At 37.3% G+C, this 17,742-nt stretch overlaps 1 protein-coding gene across 1 annotated transcript in view; it reads left to right on the top strand.

Annotated features, from left to right (window-relative positions):
- CPSF3 (cleavage and polyadenylation specific factor 3) overlaps nt 1-17,742 on the top strand; it is a 42,034-nt gene that overhangs the window by 5,758 nt on the left and 18,534 nt on the right. The window contains exons 3-11 of the mRNA XM_079941485.1: nt 276-373; nt 989-1,117; nt 2,404-2,581; nt 5,611-5,700; nt 6,988-7,138; nt 10,698-10,873; nt 11,829-11,987; nt 12,935-13,081; nt 15,592-15,744. Of these exons, the coding sequence (XP_079797611.1) occupies nt 276-373; nt 989-1,117; nt 2,404-2,581; nt 5,611-5,700; nt 6,988-7,138; nt 10,698-10,873; nt 11,829-11,987; nt 12,935-13,081; nt 15,592-15,744 (1,281 nt within the window). The remainder of the gene's footprint in view (nt 1-275; nt 374-988; nt 1,118-2,403; nt 2,582-5,610; nt 5,701-6,987; nt 7,139-10,697; nt 10,874-11,828; nt 11,988-12,934; nt 13,082-15,591; nt 15,745-17,742) is intronic.

Raw genomic sequence — 17,742 nt, 5'->3', positions numbered from 1 at the left:
GTTATAGTGCCTACAAAAAGTAGCTGGAAAGAAGATGTCTTGTATTTTGTGTCCTGTGACTCTAAATGTGAGCTACAGTTAAATTTGTTTGGAAAGTTAGAGGTAATGGCGTATTTGCCCATTTAATAAGAATTACATTCCAAATGCTTCCCACATGTATAGAGTCCATCCTGATTATGTATGGTGTGATGGGTCACTTATAATTATTGTCTATTTGTTGAATGAATTTTAATGTAATGTGGAGGAAATTATGATCTTTTTTCTGTTTCTTTCAGTTGGACTGTGGGATCCACCCAGGCCTAGAAGGAATGGATGCTCTTCCTTACATCGATTTAATTGACCCAGCTGAGATTGATCTCCTGCTAATTAGTCAGTAGGTTTTTTTCTTTATTAAGGACACTGTTTTTCAAGGACTTTCACCGTAAAGATCATTCTTTGCCAGATTTTAAGATTCTGGTGTTTTAAGAGTATTTTATACGAGGAATTATATTGCAGACATCTAAGTCTAAGACAACACACCATATCATCCTCACAGGTGAGAGAAGGTTACTATGAAAAACTTACTTTCCCATCTCTAGAGTGAGAAGAAGGTAACATATGCCTTGGATCCTTGTGAAACTTAAGACCAAGAAAGCTCTTTTGCAGAATATCTCCTGAGGCCACTGTGTTGTCACATTGTTCTGTGGGAACTTCACATATAAACAGTGACATGTTTCAACTTTATACGACTAAAGCGCTTGTTATAATTTTAGCTGTTGAGAATAGGTTTGGCTCCATTTTGATGTTTAAAATATACTTTTAATATCCTTTTCTTACACTAGAACTAGATGCATTATTCCTTCCTTCTGTACATACCTATCCTTGGTGTTCTGAAGGTATCAGTATGTAATTGTTACATAGAACTTTTCTGTACAGTGAGTTTTATTACATAAAATACATGATGGATAATATTTTAAGAACTGACAGAAGCCCTTTGTTTCTTTTTAAGTTTCCATTTGGATCACTGTGGAGCTTTGCCCTGGTTTCTACAGAAGACAAGTTTCAAAGGAAGAACATTTATGACTCATGCCACAAAAGCTATTTATAGATGGCTTCTTTCAGATTATGTCAAAGTTAGGTAAATTACTTTTTTAGATTTATACATGCCCTTGGTTCTACACAATACATACGGTTCAAGATATAGACCATTTTGTGTTTTGAAATGAGATGTTTTCTTTCTGTTCACAAGGCTGTCATTAATTTAGTCATTCATCATAACAACTCATCAAATACCTGTTGTGTCCCCAACACCTCCTTGGCCTTAAAGTCTTTATGTAGTTTTTGCATCCTTTTAAATCTTTGCAATGTAGGTGAGTTATAAGGTATGATAGCAATATTCTATAAATAGAATTTCATAATTTTATTAAAATTTAAAACAAAATACATTTTACAATGCTGTATACTGAAATCTTTTTTGGATGATTTGATCTAAGGAAATTGACTATCTTAATTGAAAAAGTTCTCTGGGGAAGTTTTCTCCAGTTGCAAGAGGAAAATCTACTCCTTTACCAGAAAGTTTGAAGGATTTTTATGATACCTATAGCACAAATGATTAGCCTTCAGAAGTTTACTGTTTAATATGTATATTCCAAGAGTAGCTAAGATGCGATTTGTTATTCTTCTATATAAATACAGAAGAATGGAACAGTTATCCTTAGTAGTAATTATACTGGTTAACACTTAAAGCTTATCATGTGCCAGGCACAGCCCTCAGTTCTTAATATATGTTAACTCATTTAATCTTCATATCAACCTCATGATGTAGGTTCTGTCGTGAATCCCATTTTACAGATGATGAGACTGAGGCACAGAGAGGTTAGGTAATTTGCCTGTGATGGTCACAGTAAGAGACAAAGCTGGGATTTGGACCCAAGCAATCTGGCTCCAGAGTGTGTGTCCTTAACCCCTACTCTCTCTTGCTTTTTTGGAAGTACGTTAGCATAATTTTCAGGAGAACACTTATGTTAGACTTTCTAACACGACCTTTTCTCTTTTAGAGAAATCTTTTCACATCCCAGAGTGAAAAACTCTGCATGGTTCAATGTATGTGAGTGAGTTTATCTCGCAAGAGTGTTGGGGCAGGAAGAAAGGTTGAGAAGTACTAGCCTAAAGAGTACTTTGCCTTACTTTACTGTTTGTGCTTTGCTTAAAATCATGCTTTATAGCTACACACACTGAACATTTTTATTATAATAGCAGAGTAAAACAAATACACAAAAGGTCCAAGAGATTCTAAATAGCATAATATGTACAATATAATTTTAAGAAATATGTGGATATGTCATCCACAGATAATTTCTTTGAGTTCAAAGACTTGTAAAATCTTACCGTTAATTTTTGTTGTTGGCATCTTTAAAAATTTAGTAATATATCAGCAGACGACATGCTATATACTGAGACAGATTTGGAAGAGAGCATGGACAAAATTGAAACCATCAACTTTCATGAAGTGAAGGAAGTTGCAGGAATCAAGTTTTGGTGTTACCACGCAGGCCATGTCCTGGGAGCTGCCATGTTCATGATTGAGATCGCGGGCGTGAAGGTACGCTCTAGCTCGGGAACTTCCTGCTCACAAGAAATCAGTGCAGGGCTTTAAAGAATATTCCCTAAGACTAGCAAAGTGTCAAAACACTGAAACATAAGATAAAATTAAGTTGATACTTTTTCCTTGTAAATATCATAGTTCATACCCCCATGATAATAATTCTCTAATCATGATTAAGAAAAGAGAATGATAAGCATCTCAATAAAGTCCCCTCATGTTACCGTAGGATTAATTCCTTTTCAGTGTCCCTAGAAAACTGAAAGCTCTTTAGGGAAGAGCCTTCTTTGTGGCTGCATGCATTTAACATTGAAATACGTTTTGGCATTCATGTCCTCTTGATATTCTGGGATTCACATATAAACCCCTAAGGAGGGTAGACTGCGTGAGTGAAAGAGGTTAATCAGAAAGGATCTTTCCAACCATCTTTGATGAAAAAGATTGATGGAAGTCTTGAAAAACTTGAGAAAAATGTAGGTGGACTAATGGATTTCAGGACTCACTTGTGCACCAGTTCTCAACTCTGGCTGCACATTAGAATCACTTAGGAAGCTTTCTAAAATACAGGTGAAGGACTTCCCTGGTGGTGCAGTGGTTAAGAATCCGCCTGCCAATGCAGGGGACACGGGTTCCATCCCTGGTCCATGAAGATCCCACGTGCCGCAGAGCAACTAAGCCCATGTGCCACAACTGCTGAGCCTGCGCTCTAAAGCCCGTGAGCTACAACTACTGAGTCCACGTGCCGCAACTACTGAAGCCCGTCCGCCTAGAGCCTGTGCTCCACAACAAGAGAAGCCACCACAATGAGAAGCCCACGCACCGCAACGAAGAGTAGCTCCTGCTCGCCGCAACTAGAGAAAGCCATGCGCAGCAACGAAGATCCAGCGCAGCCAAAAAATAAATAAAATTTTACAGAAATAAAATTAAAAAATAAAATACCAGTGAATCTGAGAGAATGACCTTGGCCTTTTATTTTTAAGTTCTCTGGGTGACTTTTTTTTTGGCCTCATGGCAAGGCTTGTGGGATCTTAGTTCCCCGACCAGGGATTGAACCCAGGCCCTCGGCAGTGAAAGCGTGCAGTTCTAACCACTGGACTGCCAGGGAATTCCCTCTAGGTGATTCTTCTGTGCAGCCAGAGTTGGGAACCAGTGCTATAGTGTGATAGTGTTCTAAATTTTTTGTAGCTGCTCATTGTTTGAAATTTTTACACAATGACTTGTGCTGCGCACTGCTAAACCATTTATTCTTGCCGCTTTGCTCAGAAGCGCAGAAGACAAGCGGGAGCAGCACAAGTGCAAATCTAAAGCCACATTTCAAATGATGAAATTTGTTGGAGGTAGGATCTTATCTTCTATCTAGATAGGTTTTCCATATACCTCAGTAGATTTCTTTCCTCATCATCATGACCTTTTTCTCTAAGATACTGAGCATATGCTTCAAGTTCATTAATATAGAGGTTATCTTTGTGGGCTGATTCTTGGAATATATTATTCCCATTAGTTAGGTTTAATAATTGAAACACTGGATGGTTTATGACTGAATTACTTTACACATTTTGAATCAGACACAAGCACTGCATCTAAATTCATCAGTTATAGGCCACTTTTTTCTATTGAACCTCACTTTCAAGCATTTATGAGCTGAACTATTTACAATAGGCAGGACATGGAAGCAACCTAAGTGTCCCATCAACAGATGAATGGATAAAGAACATGTGGCACATATATACAATGGAATATTACTCAGCCATAAAAAGAAGCGAAATTGAGTTATCTGTAGTGAGATGGATGGATCTAGAGTCTGTCATACAGAGTGAAGTAAGAGAAAAACAAAAACCATATGCTAACACATATATATGGAATCTTAAACAAACAAAAAAAAATGGTTCCGATGAACCTAGGGACAGGACAAGAATACAGACAGAGAATGGACTTGAGGACATGAGGGGGGGAATGGTAAGCTGGGACGAAGTGAGAGAGTAGCACGGACATATATACACCACCAAATGTAAAATAGATAGCTAGTGGGAAGCAGCTGCATAGCACAGGGAGATCAGCTCAGTGCCTTGTGACCACCTAGAGGGGTAGGATAGGGAGGGTGGGAGGGAGACATAAGAGGGAGGAGATATGGGGATATATGTATATGTATAGCTGATTCACTTTGTTATACAGCAGAAACTAACACACCATTGTAAAGTGATTATACTCCAATAAAGATGTTAAAAAAATAAACTTTGGCAAGAAGTGGCAAAAAAATAAAAACAGAGTGATCAGGGAAGCTGGTAGACTTATGAGTAATTTTATAATTGGTTTTACTTGAATGATCTGTTAGAAATGGCATGAAACTCCCATTACTTTCAGAATGTAAAGACTAGTGGTAGAAGTGTAACACGGAGAGGATCTGAAGATATTGAAAGTAAAATGGAACTCAGTAATTGTCCTTTTAGATATTAATGGAGTATAAAGTCTTTTGACCAATAAAAAAAAATACTGCTGAGAGAAATTAAAGAAGACCTAAATAAATAGGTCTCTGAATTGGATGATCTCTACTTTCCTGTTCAGTGGATTGAAGCTACTCAAGAAGTACTTAGCAATTGCTTTTAAAAGATATCAGTTTGGGACTTCCCTGGTGGTCCAGTGGTAAAGAATCTGCCTTACAGCACAGGGGACACAGGTTTGAGCCCTGGTCCGGGAAGATAACCACATGCCACGGAGCAACTAAGCCCATGTGCCACAACTACTGAGCCTGTGCTCTGGAGCCCATGAGCCACAACTACTGAGCCCACGTGCTGCAACTACTGAAGCCTGCGCGCCTAGAGCCCATGCTCCACAACAAGAGAAGCCACCGCAGTGAGAAGCCTGTGCACCGCAAAGAAGAGTAGCCCTCGCTCGCTGCAACTAGAGAAAGCCCGCACGCAGCAACAAAGATCCAACGCAGCCAAAAATAAATAAAAGAATTTATGAGCTAAAGATAGTAGTAAAACGAAGCCTTCCAAAATCCTAACTTTCTGGCTTTATCTTTTTCACAGCTTTTGTACACAGGTGATTTCTCAAGACAAGAAGACAGACATTTAATGGCAGCTGAAATTCCTAATATTAAACCTGATATTCTTATCATTGTAAGTATTACTGCCCTGTATTGTAATTAGTGTAATGTAAGCAGAATTTTTCTAATGGGAAAAAATATCATCTCATTTTCATAATATATGATCAGATATAAATGTGTCTGGGTTTTTAGTATGAAAATTCATTTTGGGGCCTCTCTTTGTAGTGCAGCTCCACTTTCTTGCTGTTAAATATATTAACTCTAGTCTAATATCAGAGATGATATGCTGTCTCCTGAATATTCTTGTCTAGGTTGATTACCTCAGATTTCTCGAGTATCTTAAAAGGTTGTGTAGAATGGCACGGCCCCACTGTCTTTGCCATGGTAACTGTCTTTTGGCCTGTAGCACCTGCTAACTTTCTGTGTATGTTCTACTGGACTACTAGGTTACGAGTCTCAGAAAAATTTTAAAAATATTAACTGTACACGGAAGCTTTGGTGGAGAGGGGGTGATTGCTGAGGAGCAAATTAATAAATGTGCATTGGGCCTGTGGTTTATATAAGAATATCAAGGACAGTTAGTTCAAGGTAGAAGAGCTGTTTCTCCCTCACCACCTACGGCATCCCCCAGCTGCCCAAGAGTGAGGGACTGGTGCGTGTTGCTGTCCATGTGCAGTGTGTCATGAGCAAATTCAGTTGGCTCAGCTCACAGTATACTTGGCATATAAACTGACCTTAAATTAAAGGAAGTTTTTTTTAAACCCTCAGGAATAAGAGTTATTTTCATTATATCTGGTACTGTAGAGCAGTGCTTCTCAAATTTTAATGTGCTTATGAATCATCTGGTGATGCTGTTAAAATACAGATTCTGATTATGGCTGGGCTGGGGCCTGAGATTCAGCACTTCCAATAAGCTCTTGGGGATGCCAGCGCTGCTGGTCAGTGCACCACACAGAGTAAGGTCTAGGGGATATTCTTAAACAAAACTATAAGAAACAGTATCTATTTCTGATTTATAAGCTTTGACTTAACAGAGGTGGGAGAAATATCCTTTTCCCCAGCCATGGAAAGCAAAACGCTTTAAAAGAAAAAAAAGGCATCGCAAAATTATCTTGAGCAGGGAACATACATTTTTGGACTATTTCCTGATTCCATTTTCTAAAAAGTTCTTATTACTTGGATGTGAATTCTAACTTTTGTATCTGTTCTTTCTAACTAGTGTTCTAACAATATATGTTCGAGTAAATGGCATATTAATAGAGAAATAGGTCACTTTGCTTCTGCATTTCATTGATGTTTAACTTTTGTATTCTTTGAGAGTTATCAACCTTGGTCTCAACACTTCTGATATGTTCTTTAGGAATCTACTTACGGAACCCATATCCATGAGAAGCGAGAAGAGCGAGAGGCAAGGTTCTGTAACACTGTTCACGATATTGTGAACCGAGGGGGCAGAGGTCTCATTCCTGTGTTTGCTCTTGGAAGGGCTCAGGAGCTTCTCTTGATTTTAGGTATGCCTTTTCCTTTTTATTTGGGAGATTCTCAAAATCTTCCAGTGCAGTTATATCAAGATAGTTGCATGTCCTTGGATAGGTCATTCTACCCTTTGGGGCTGCAGTTTCTGTATTTAAGAATAGGGACTTGGTGCCAGAAAGAGCCCAGAGCAATAGTGAGTCTCATACAGTGCTACTGGAATATGAATGGTGTACCATCAGCGTCAGAAGTCTTAAAAATATGCTACCCTTTGACCCAGCAGTTCAACTTCTGGGAAATAAATACACAGAAAATTTTGTAAGTAACACAATTCATAATTCTAAATATTTTTAAGTAAATATTATGGTAGTAAATATATTGTAGGAAAAAATCATGGTTCAGATGAGTCATTACGTATTTTTACGTAATATATTAAGTGGACCAAAAAAGTAGGGTCCAAAACTGTGAACGCTGATCCTAGTTAGGTAAAAAACACACAAATGACTGGAAAGGCATTTAAAGATACCCAGATGTTAAATCTGGATAGTGAGAAAGTGGGTGATTTCTTTTTCATTTTCTGCTTTTCTCCGTTTTCCAAATACTTCAATGAACATGTGTAACTTTTTGTAATAAGAGGAATAGTGGGTGTCACTTTTTGCGTATATTTGTATTTAATGACCCTTTTTAACATTCTGTGATTATTTTCTGGGGAATACACTCTTAAAGAATAACTGATAAGTGCCTCGTACGTATATAGCTTCAATGTCAAGAACTAGAAATGATCTTGAGCTCTTACTCTCAGTTCTTCTATCTGTACGATGACAGGGATAAGTAGTATCCCTGTTACACTGAAAAGGGAAACAAGGGAAAAAGAATAAATGGCCTCAGATCAAAAGCAAATCTGAGAGAGACAGGACTTAGTAGAAGCTAAATTTTCTAAAGCCTAAGCCAGTCCGTTTTCTCTTGGTTCTTCTTTCAAACTGCAAGTCACATTTGTCGTTATAGAAGTCTTGAAATGGAAAGTCTCCATAACAAAGTAATCTGAGGAGCAGAAGAAATTAAGAGAGTGAAACCATGTTGTCACCATCAAATTGAGTTGCCAGATCTAGCAAATAAATATACAGGACACCAGTTGAATTTTAATTTCAGATAAATAATAATATTTTAGCCTAGGTATGTCAAATATTTAATATATATTATTATACTAAAAATCTTTTATTTGTTTGAAATTCAAGTTTAATTGGGCATTTGCTGTGTTTGTCTGAAAACCATACTATCAAGTATATTATGATTCCTTTTATGAGCCAGGACTGCCCTATACACTTGGTTGCTCCTTGTCCCTTAAATTCCCCTTGTAATGCGCTATGATAGAAAGAGGGTAACTGCGCAAGCCACTGGTTTCAGATTCCACCTACGATCTAACCATGTGACCCTGGGCAAGTTATTCAACTTTCTTTAACGTTTAAAATTTTTTCTTAAAAATACACCCAAAAAAATAGGAGACTGTGATATGATCATGGGATGTAACGTACTTTGCAAGGTATTTGAGAAATCATGAGAGTATATATGAAAACATCGATACCATTAAAAATTTTAATTACATCTAAAAGAACATGAACAATTAAACCAGAGGGCAAAGCAGGAAATGTAGTTGTAATATGCATGGCAGGAAAAGTCCCTGTCCTTATGGAGAGTTTTCACTTATAAATCAAGTGGAAAAAGAACATTCCCACACTTTTCAACCTTTATTAGCCTCAGCTTCCTAATCTATAAGATGGAAATAATCTTCATAAATTTGTTTTGAAAACAGGAATAATATATGCAAATTGCATACTAGACATTTAATAAATTTCCGAAATGCACGTGTACCTAGTAGAATGAATGATGTCCTGGCCATACTACCTTCATAATATTTGGGGATTTAATGAGGATTTTCAGCTAATTTTTCAGTGAAAACAAGCCTTCTTTTGAAGGTATGTTGCCCACTGTTTTCTTTTCAATAATTATCAGAAACTGGTTAGCAGTTTTCTAAAAATATAGTCACACAATAATGTGACTTTTTTGTGTTCAAAATCGGTTTTAACTCCTTTGGTGGTCCTGTCTTGTAATTAGTAAAGTCTAATTACAAAGTGTCTAATATCAGTAAGTCTATATGAAATATTAATAAAACATTTTATTTAAAACCATCACAGAATTTAGTGTCTCTCTGGAGTAATAAGTTATGGTCTGTTATTCAGCATCAGCTTCTACCAAATTATTTTTAGAAACCTCCACATTTGGGACTACGATCACAGCATTCTTTGTAGGTCACGCGTTAATACTTAGGGATAGGTTTTGTGAGAGGACTGCTACGGGCTGGGAGAAATGCTTGCAAATGACGCGACCGACAAGGGCTTAATTTCCAAAATATACAGACAGCTCATGCAAATCAATATCAAAAAAAACAACAACCCAACCCGATCAAAAAATGGGCAGAAGACCTAAACAGACATTTCTCCAAAGAAGACATACAGATGGCCAATAAGTACATGAAAAGATGCTCAACATTGCTAAATTATTAGAGGAACGCAAATCAAAACTACAATGAGGTATCAACTCACACAGGTCAGAATGGCCATCAGCAAAAAGTCTACAAATAAATGCTGGAGAAGGTGTGGAGAAAAGGGAACCCTCCTTCACTGTTGGTGGGAATGTAAATTGGTGCAGCCACTATGGAGAACAGTATAGACGTTCCTTAAAAAACTAAAAATGGAGTTACCGTATGATCCAGCAATCCCACTTCTGGACATATGTCTGGAGAAAACTCTAATTCTAAAAGATACATGCGCCCCAGTGTTCATAGCAGCACTATTGATAATAGGCAAGACATGGAAGCAACCTAAATGTCCATTGACAGATGAATGGATAAAGAAGATGTGGTGTATACACACAGCCATAAAAAAAGAATGAAATATTGCCATTTGCAGCAACATGGATGGACCTAGAGAATATCATACTAAGTGAAGTCAGTCAGACAGAGAAAGACAAATATCATATGATATCACTTATATGTGGAATCTGAAATATACAAATGGACTTATTTCCAAAACAGAAACAGAAAACAGACTTATGGTTACCAAAGGGGAAGAGTGGGGCGGGGGGATAACTTGGGAGTTTGGGACTAGCAGATACAAACTACAATATGTAAAATAGATAAATGACAAGGTTCTACTGTATAGCATAGGGAGCTGTATTCAGTATCTTGTGATAAACTAGAATGGAAAAGAATATGTATATATATGTATAACTGGAGCACTTTGCTGTACACCAGAAACTAACACAACATTCTAAATTAACTATACTCCAAAAAATAAAAATAAAAATAAATAAATAAATTAACTATACTCCAATTAAAAAAAAACAGAAGGAAAGAAAGAAAGAAGTTCTTGTTTTATAAGTTTGAGTTAAGACCAGGCTAATTTTTCTTAACCTCTTTAAAATATAGTTATGTGCTTTATTTCTTGTCTGAATTTTAAAAAACTAATTGTACATGTCATTTATTATTTGAACTATTTACTCCACATAACAAAATATTTCTTTCTTGTCAAATCTCTCTAGATGAGTACTGGCAGAATCACCCAGAACTCCATGATATTCCCATATACTATGCATCGTCTTTGGCCAAGAAGTGTATGGCGGTGTACCAGACGTATGTAAACGCCATGAATGACAAAATCCGCAAACAGATCAACATCAACAATCCCTTTGTTTTCAAACATATTAGTAACCTTAAGGTGAGTGCTTGTGAAGAAAGAAGGACAGATAATACTCAAGTAAGTCGTTAGTAGTAGGAGATGCCTGACATTGATTCTGTGGCTGCATCCTTGCTGAAGTCTTACCTTTTCTGAAGCAGGCATCACTTTTCTGAGGGAAATCAAAAATTTAGCAACTGGCATTCTTTTTTGCTTAAACAAATATTGCCACCTGTTCCAAGTCTCTGCATGTTCTCAATATTTACTGTTGCTAAGTAACTTGGATTTCTCTACTCAAACCTAATCATCTTTTTCATTAGCACTGCAGATTCCATATATGAAAATGTTCATGTTTATATTTCTAGAGCATTCAATAAAATCTGACTTCCTTTAATTTAAAAAAGTTTCATTCAAACTAATGCTCTAATCATAATAAACATAATACCCCAAATAATTCAAGTAATAAGTGGTCTTCCAGTTATCAGTAGGCTCTGTTCATAAAGTATTATTTTTTAAGTTAATTGCTTAGGAATTAGAGCCAAGTTTTCCCTCGAAACAGTATTAAACTTTTTAGTTAGATTTTCTGGCCAGCTCAAAATATTGATGAAGTGTACAAAGCCATCGTGAGTCTTCGGGGAAATTCTTTCAGAGTTCTCTCTTGGGTGGATAGAAACCCATTTGACTCTTCCTTTTACTTTCTGCCTGCCTGCCTGCTAGGCACTGAAAACGGTCCTAATTGTCTTTTAGCTACCGTAGAAGGTTTTGAAGTCAATGTGAACTAATTGCTTTTTATCATTTTGTTTTCATTTCATTCCCAGCCTAAATCAACTGTTTAGGGACTTAGAAATTAGACTTAAAATGTTTATTAGTCTTGTCAAGGCCCTTCCAGTCATGTGATTAACCTTTTTACCTCACTTTTCGGTATTCTTTACAAATAAGGAATGCTTTGTCAAACCTTGGTATTTAACATGCTTTTACCATTCCTTTTCTTTCTTAGAGCATGGATCATTTTGATGACATTGGTCCCAGTGTTGTCATGGCCTCCCCAGGCATGATGCAGAGTGGCTTATCCAGAGAGCTCTTCGAAAGCTGGTGTACTGATAAGAGGAATGGCGTCATTATAGCGGGATACTGTGTAGAAGGGACGCTTGCCAAGGTCAGTCAGAGCCTGAGACCATCGTGTTCTTCCTAATCAAGGCTGCAGAGGTGGCAGTATCCTCCCAGGTTTTTCCATTGAAGTAGTTCTTTAAATAGTGCAGGTTTTGATTTTTAAAAATGAGGATGGCAGTAGGCAGTTGGAGATGTTCTTAAGGTTGAAGAATGAGGTCCTCAGCTGAGTGGTTGGCACATGAAAGTTTGAGACGCACTCATCTGGTTGCAGTAAGAAAAAAAAAATGGAAGGGAATCTATTTGAGACAAACACATGGATACCCTCATCTGATGAGAAAGAGGTTTACTAATAAGTGTTCTCTTGAAAAGCTGGAGAATGTGTTTGGGTTGATTGCCCATCTTACTCGATATAAGGTGGTTGATATTAACTCTGAGGTATATAGACATTGATGTGCAAAACTTTAGAGAAAGTTTATGAATATTCCTGCATCATGTTCTCTTATCTTTTATTGATAACCTCAATTTTATTTTTTTAATACATTATGATTCCCTGCTTTAATCATTTTTATTACATTACCTTACTCTGTAAGTCACTTAGACAGTGTTGGCTGTGTATCTAAAATAGATTTCCAGAATAGAAATACATCTGTCCTTTATACAAATCCTCTTAACCTGGAAAGTGACTTTTTAGAGCAGATAGTTCGGGATACAAGTGTATCTTTCTAATCATAAGTTATAATTTTCACTTCGAGGATCCCAGGTGTATTGAATTTTTGTTAATCTGCTTACGTTCCTGATTAAATGTTTGCTTGATCGAGAAAAGAAGTATTTGATATTTGCTACGTCAATAGTGTTAGAATGCTTTTTGTGTTAAAGGTCCTAAACTAGTGTAAGACTTTATGGCTGGGTGAAAAAGTAGAAAATGTACCTTTTCTTTTCTAATTAGAGAGTTTATGTGTTTTGTTTTGTTTACTTTTCTTTGTTTTTTAACAGCATATCATGTCTGAACCTGAAGAAATCACTACCATGTCCGGACAGAAGCTACCACTGAAAATGTCTGTTGATTACATTTCTTTCTCTGCTCACACAGATTACCAGCAAACCAGTGAATTTATTCGTGCTTTGAAACCGCCTCATGTGGTTAGTCTGTGAATTTGATTTTCAGCATTAAAGGTTGGAAGAGGCATGCCCAGCAGCAGCTGGTTCTCAGAGCAGACACTGCCTTCCTTACAGCAGCCGGTATCGCTCTCAGCAGTGCCTTCACGTGCACTTGCATCTGACCTTTACCACTCCCCTTTGACTTAGGCAAGCTGTGTACTTCAGTCTTCTCCATTTTACATGGCATCTCTTACTCAGATCTACCAGCTCCAGTGTTCTCTTCTGCTGCGTTCTTTCTGTTTTTTTCTGCTGCCTCCCCAATAACTTAAGAGCCCTGGCTTTGCAATGTGACTGTTTTGAGTCCCAGCTCCATCCCTTACTTGCTATGTAGCCTTGGGCAAGTTACTTAACCTCTCCTTAGCTCATATGTAAATAGGGATGATAATACCTCATAAAGTTATTGTGAGGACCAAATGAGAGTACATATATCTAAAGCACGTAATAGGGTGCCTGGCAAACGGGAAATACCTATTAATGTGGAGAGAGGAGAAAGGCAAGTCATAATAGTAAAAGCTATAAAGATGCAGTTAGATGTGAAGTACATTACACAGCTCCTTACTAATGTGATTTGCTTATATTTTTAAGTTTTATGTAATTATTACAGTAACAGTTATATTTTGGGGGGACTGGAGAGAGTTAAGCTAAAAAAAAGTATCTTAAATTAGAGGAACATTTATGGAGCATGAGTCTAGAAAACAGATGAAGCAATGAAGTACCCTTTCTGATTGTAGCATGTATCAAAACTTCATTCCTTTTTATGGCTGAATAATATTGCATTGTCTGTATAGACCACGTTTTGTTTATTCACCTGTTGATGGACACTTGGGTAGTTTCCACCTTTTGGCCATTGTAAATAATGCTGCCATGCACATTGGCATGTGACTATCTGTTTGAGTCCATTTTCAGTTCTTTGGGGTATATACCTAGGATTGGAATTGCTGGATCATGGGCTAATTCTGTGTTTAACTCTTTGAGGAATCACCGAACTGTTTTCCATAGCAGTTACACCATTTTACATTCCCACCAGCAATGCACAAGGGTTCCAGTTCTCCATATTCTTGTCAGCTTGTTATTTTCCCTTTTTAAAATTGTCACCATACCAGTAAGGGTGAAGTAGTATCTCTTTGTAGTTTTGATTTTCATTTCCCTGGTGACGAACGATGCTGAGCATTTTGTGTGCCCTTTTGTTCGTTTTTTAGTTTTTTCCAGCATATAGTCCTCACAGGTAGTTACCATTGGCCCTTAATGAGCAGATTCTTTGGTGGAGAAAATCCCTCACCTACTTGGCTTTATAGCACGTCAAGTTTAGTTACAGTGTAGGCAGTTCATGGGTGCCTTCTGGTGTGTGTTGTTTATGGATATCCTCCCAGATTTTAAAGCTGTGCAGGAAAAGCTGTACTGCTCTCTCTCTGGAATCACCACCTCATCCTCAGTCCCATTTTGTTGCTCTCCAGACTCTGTCTCTGCCGTCAGTTTAAATTCCTGGATTGAATTTGATGCTTACCTTCCTCCAGTAACCAAGTCAGCAAGTCTGTCCACACGATAAAATAATAGTAGTGTTGGTGGTAGTGGTAAAAATAATAGCTAGCATTTATCGAGTATTTACTGTGCGGTAGGCACTGTACTGGTGTTTTACATGTATCAAGTCGCTTACTTCTCACAACCAACGACTATTTTGTAGAAGAGAAAACAGAAATGTTAAATAACTTGCCTAGAGTTACCCAGCTAGTAAGTGGCAGCGCCAAGATCTGTGTTACAGCAGCCAGGCCCCAGAGCTGGGGCTCGTCATCTCTAGGCCATATGCCTCTGCCTGGTGGAGACACTGGACAAGCTTCTGTCAGTCCAGGCAGGAAATCATCTACCAGTAGTCTATAGGTTAAGAATGATCTGTCTTGTAAAAAATAAGTTAGGAAAATGAATTAGAAAGACTGGTAGCTAATGCAGTCGTTGTAAACACCTCTCTAAAACATGGTTTCATTTGGTTCTGGAATATTTTATATGATATTACTTTAACAAATAAAGTATCAGAAGTCATTTTTTTTCACATAAAAAGCTTATTTTGTTAGTCTTATATTAAGAAGCCTAAAGAAAACCGTGAGCGTTTTCTGAGATAGTAGGAGTAGCAATAGTCGCGTACAAGAACCACATGCATTTAAAGCTGGTCACCTGGTCCAGCCCATTTCTAGTGTGAGCACAGAAGCCTAGAAAAAGTACAGCTTTCTTAAAGTTGTGTATCTCGATAGTGGCAAAAACTGGAACAGAAAAGAAGTTTCTTTACTCTCTCTTGAAGTAGTTCCACTTAAGGATCTTTTAAAGCCAAGTAGAATGAAAACGTCACACAAGTTTGATTGACTGGAGATCCTTAAAAGTAGTAAAGTTTAATAACTTCAAGTATATCTCCATTTCATATAATTAACTAATTCAGATAACAGCCATCATTAATCTGAACTAAGGATGCTTCCCTATGCTCTTTTACAATTTACACTTTGTAGATTTTAGTCCATGGAGAACAAAATGAAATGGCCAGATTGAAAGCAGCCCTGATTCGAGAATATGAAGATAATGATGAAGTTCACATAGAGGTTCATAATCCTCGGAATACAGAAGCAGTGACCTTGAACTTCAGGGGGGAAAAACTAGCCAAGGTAAAAGGTTATGGTTTTTAATCCTGTCCATTCCAAATAGTTCCTAATCCCTTTAGGGAAATGTATACTTCTTAAGAATATCCAGCTTTTAATTAATCAAGTAATGTGCTCAGCGATGATTTCTGTCAGTTTACTCAATATGCTGTAAGACCTTGATCCTTGTGCTTTTAGGCTTTTTCTGGTTCCACTGATTTGTTTTTCACATGGAAAATTTTCAAATAAATTAGATCTTCAGTCTGATGGCTTTTAATCCACATTCCCATTTACTTATCATACCCATGTTAGAGAGTAAACAAATGTCCATTACTGTTTTGTTTTTTTCCATTACTGTTTTTCACTATATCCAATACAGTATTCTGTCTACCTCTTGGCATTCTCCCTCAGAATCTAAAAATAGACCCATATCTAAACATAATATCTGTGGATATGATGGAATTTATAGATTTGTCTTTTCAAGAGTTAATCATTTTTGATGATGAAATATAAGGTTTTCAGAATTTAAAAAAGAAATGGTTACGAAAAAAAAACCTTACCTGGGATTTTAGAGGGATGCTATAAGAAATCTGCATTTTTACCTCCTGTTCATCAAACATCTTTTTAAGATACCTCTAAAGGAAACTTTTAAATTATCTGTCTGAAGTTTTATTTATTTATTATTTTTTTAATATTTATTTGGCTGTGTTGGGTCTTAGTTGCGGCACACGGACTCTTTGTTGTGGCACACGGGCTTCTCTCTAGTTGTGGTGCACAGGCTCAGTAGTTGCGGCGCACAGGATTACTTGTCCTGCAGCATGTGGGATCTTAGTTCCCCTACCAGGGATCAAACCGCGTCGTCCCCTGCATTGAAAGGCAGATTCTTAACCACAGGACCACCAGGGAAGTCCTGTCTGAAGTTTTAAATATCAAACGTGTTAATGAGCAACTTTACAGAATTCTTTCAGTACATAATGAGCCAAATATGAGGAAGCTAATGGATGAATATCATTTCTTGCAGTTGAATTTGAGGAAAATTTGCAAAAATTAGGATGTGAGGCTCTTCTTGCCAAAGAAGAGCAAATGGTTGTATTTACTCCTGAATCTTACTGTTCACAAAACTTTCCAGGGGCCAGTTTAATGGAAGAGATGTTATACCTGTAGAGAAATATATTCTATAGGTATAAGAATATTTACAGTTGGGAATCTAGAACGGTACTTCCCAAACTCTACTGGTTGCAGTGTGGGAAGAAAAAGAAAGTTTTTCGGTCAATTGAGGAGAAGCCGAGTTGAACAAAATTAAGCTGAGTTTATAGCGAGACTTTGCAGAGTTTTTATTAGGCCATTGTGCATTATAAATCCTCAAGAAATACAGTATACAGCATTAAAAAAAATTTTTTTTCACATCTTTATTGGAGTATAAATGCTTTACAATGTTGTGTTAGTTTCTGCTGTATAACAAAGTGAATCAACTATATGTATACATATATCCCCATATCTCCTCCCTCCTGCGTCTCCCTCCCACCCTCCCTATCCCACCCCTCTAGGTGGTCACAAAGCACCTAGCTGATCTCCCTGTGCTATGTGGCTGCTTCCAACTAGCTATGTATTTTACATTTGATGGTGTATCTATGTCAATGCTACCCTCTCACTTCATCCCAGCTTCCCCTTCCCCCGCCCCATTCACTCAAGTCCATTCTCTACATCTTTGTCTTTATTCCTGCCCTGCCACTAGGTTCATCAGTCCCCTTTTTTAAATGCCATATATATGCATTAGCATATGCTGTTTGTTTTTCTCTTTCTGACATACTTCACTCTGTATGACAGATTCTAGGTCCATCCACCTCACTACAAATAATTTAATTTCTTTCCTTTTTATGGCTGAGCAATATTTCATTGTATATATGTGCCACATCTTCCTTATCCATTCATCTGTCAATGGACACTTAGGTTGCTTCCATGTCCTGGCTATTGTAAATAGTGCTGCAGTGAACATTGTGGTATGTATATCTTTTTGAATTATGG

This window comes from Stenella coeruleoalba, assembly GCF_951394435.1.
Source record: "Stenella coeruleoalba genome assembly, chromosome: 13".
NCBI lineage: Eukaryota > Metazoa > Chordata > Mammalia > Artiodactyla > Delphinidae > Stenella > Stenella coeruleoalba.
The sequence above is the reverse complement of the archived record's forward strand: the minus strand, read 5'-3'. Positions and strand labels throughout refer to the sequence as shown.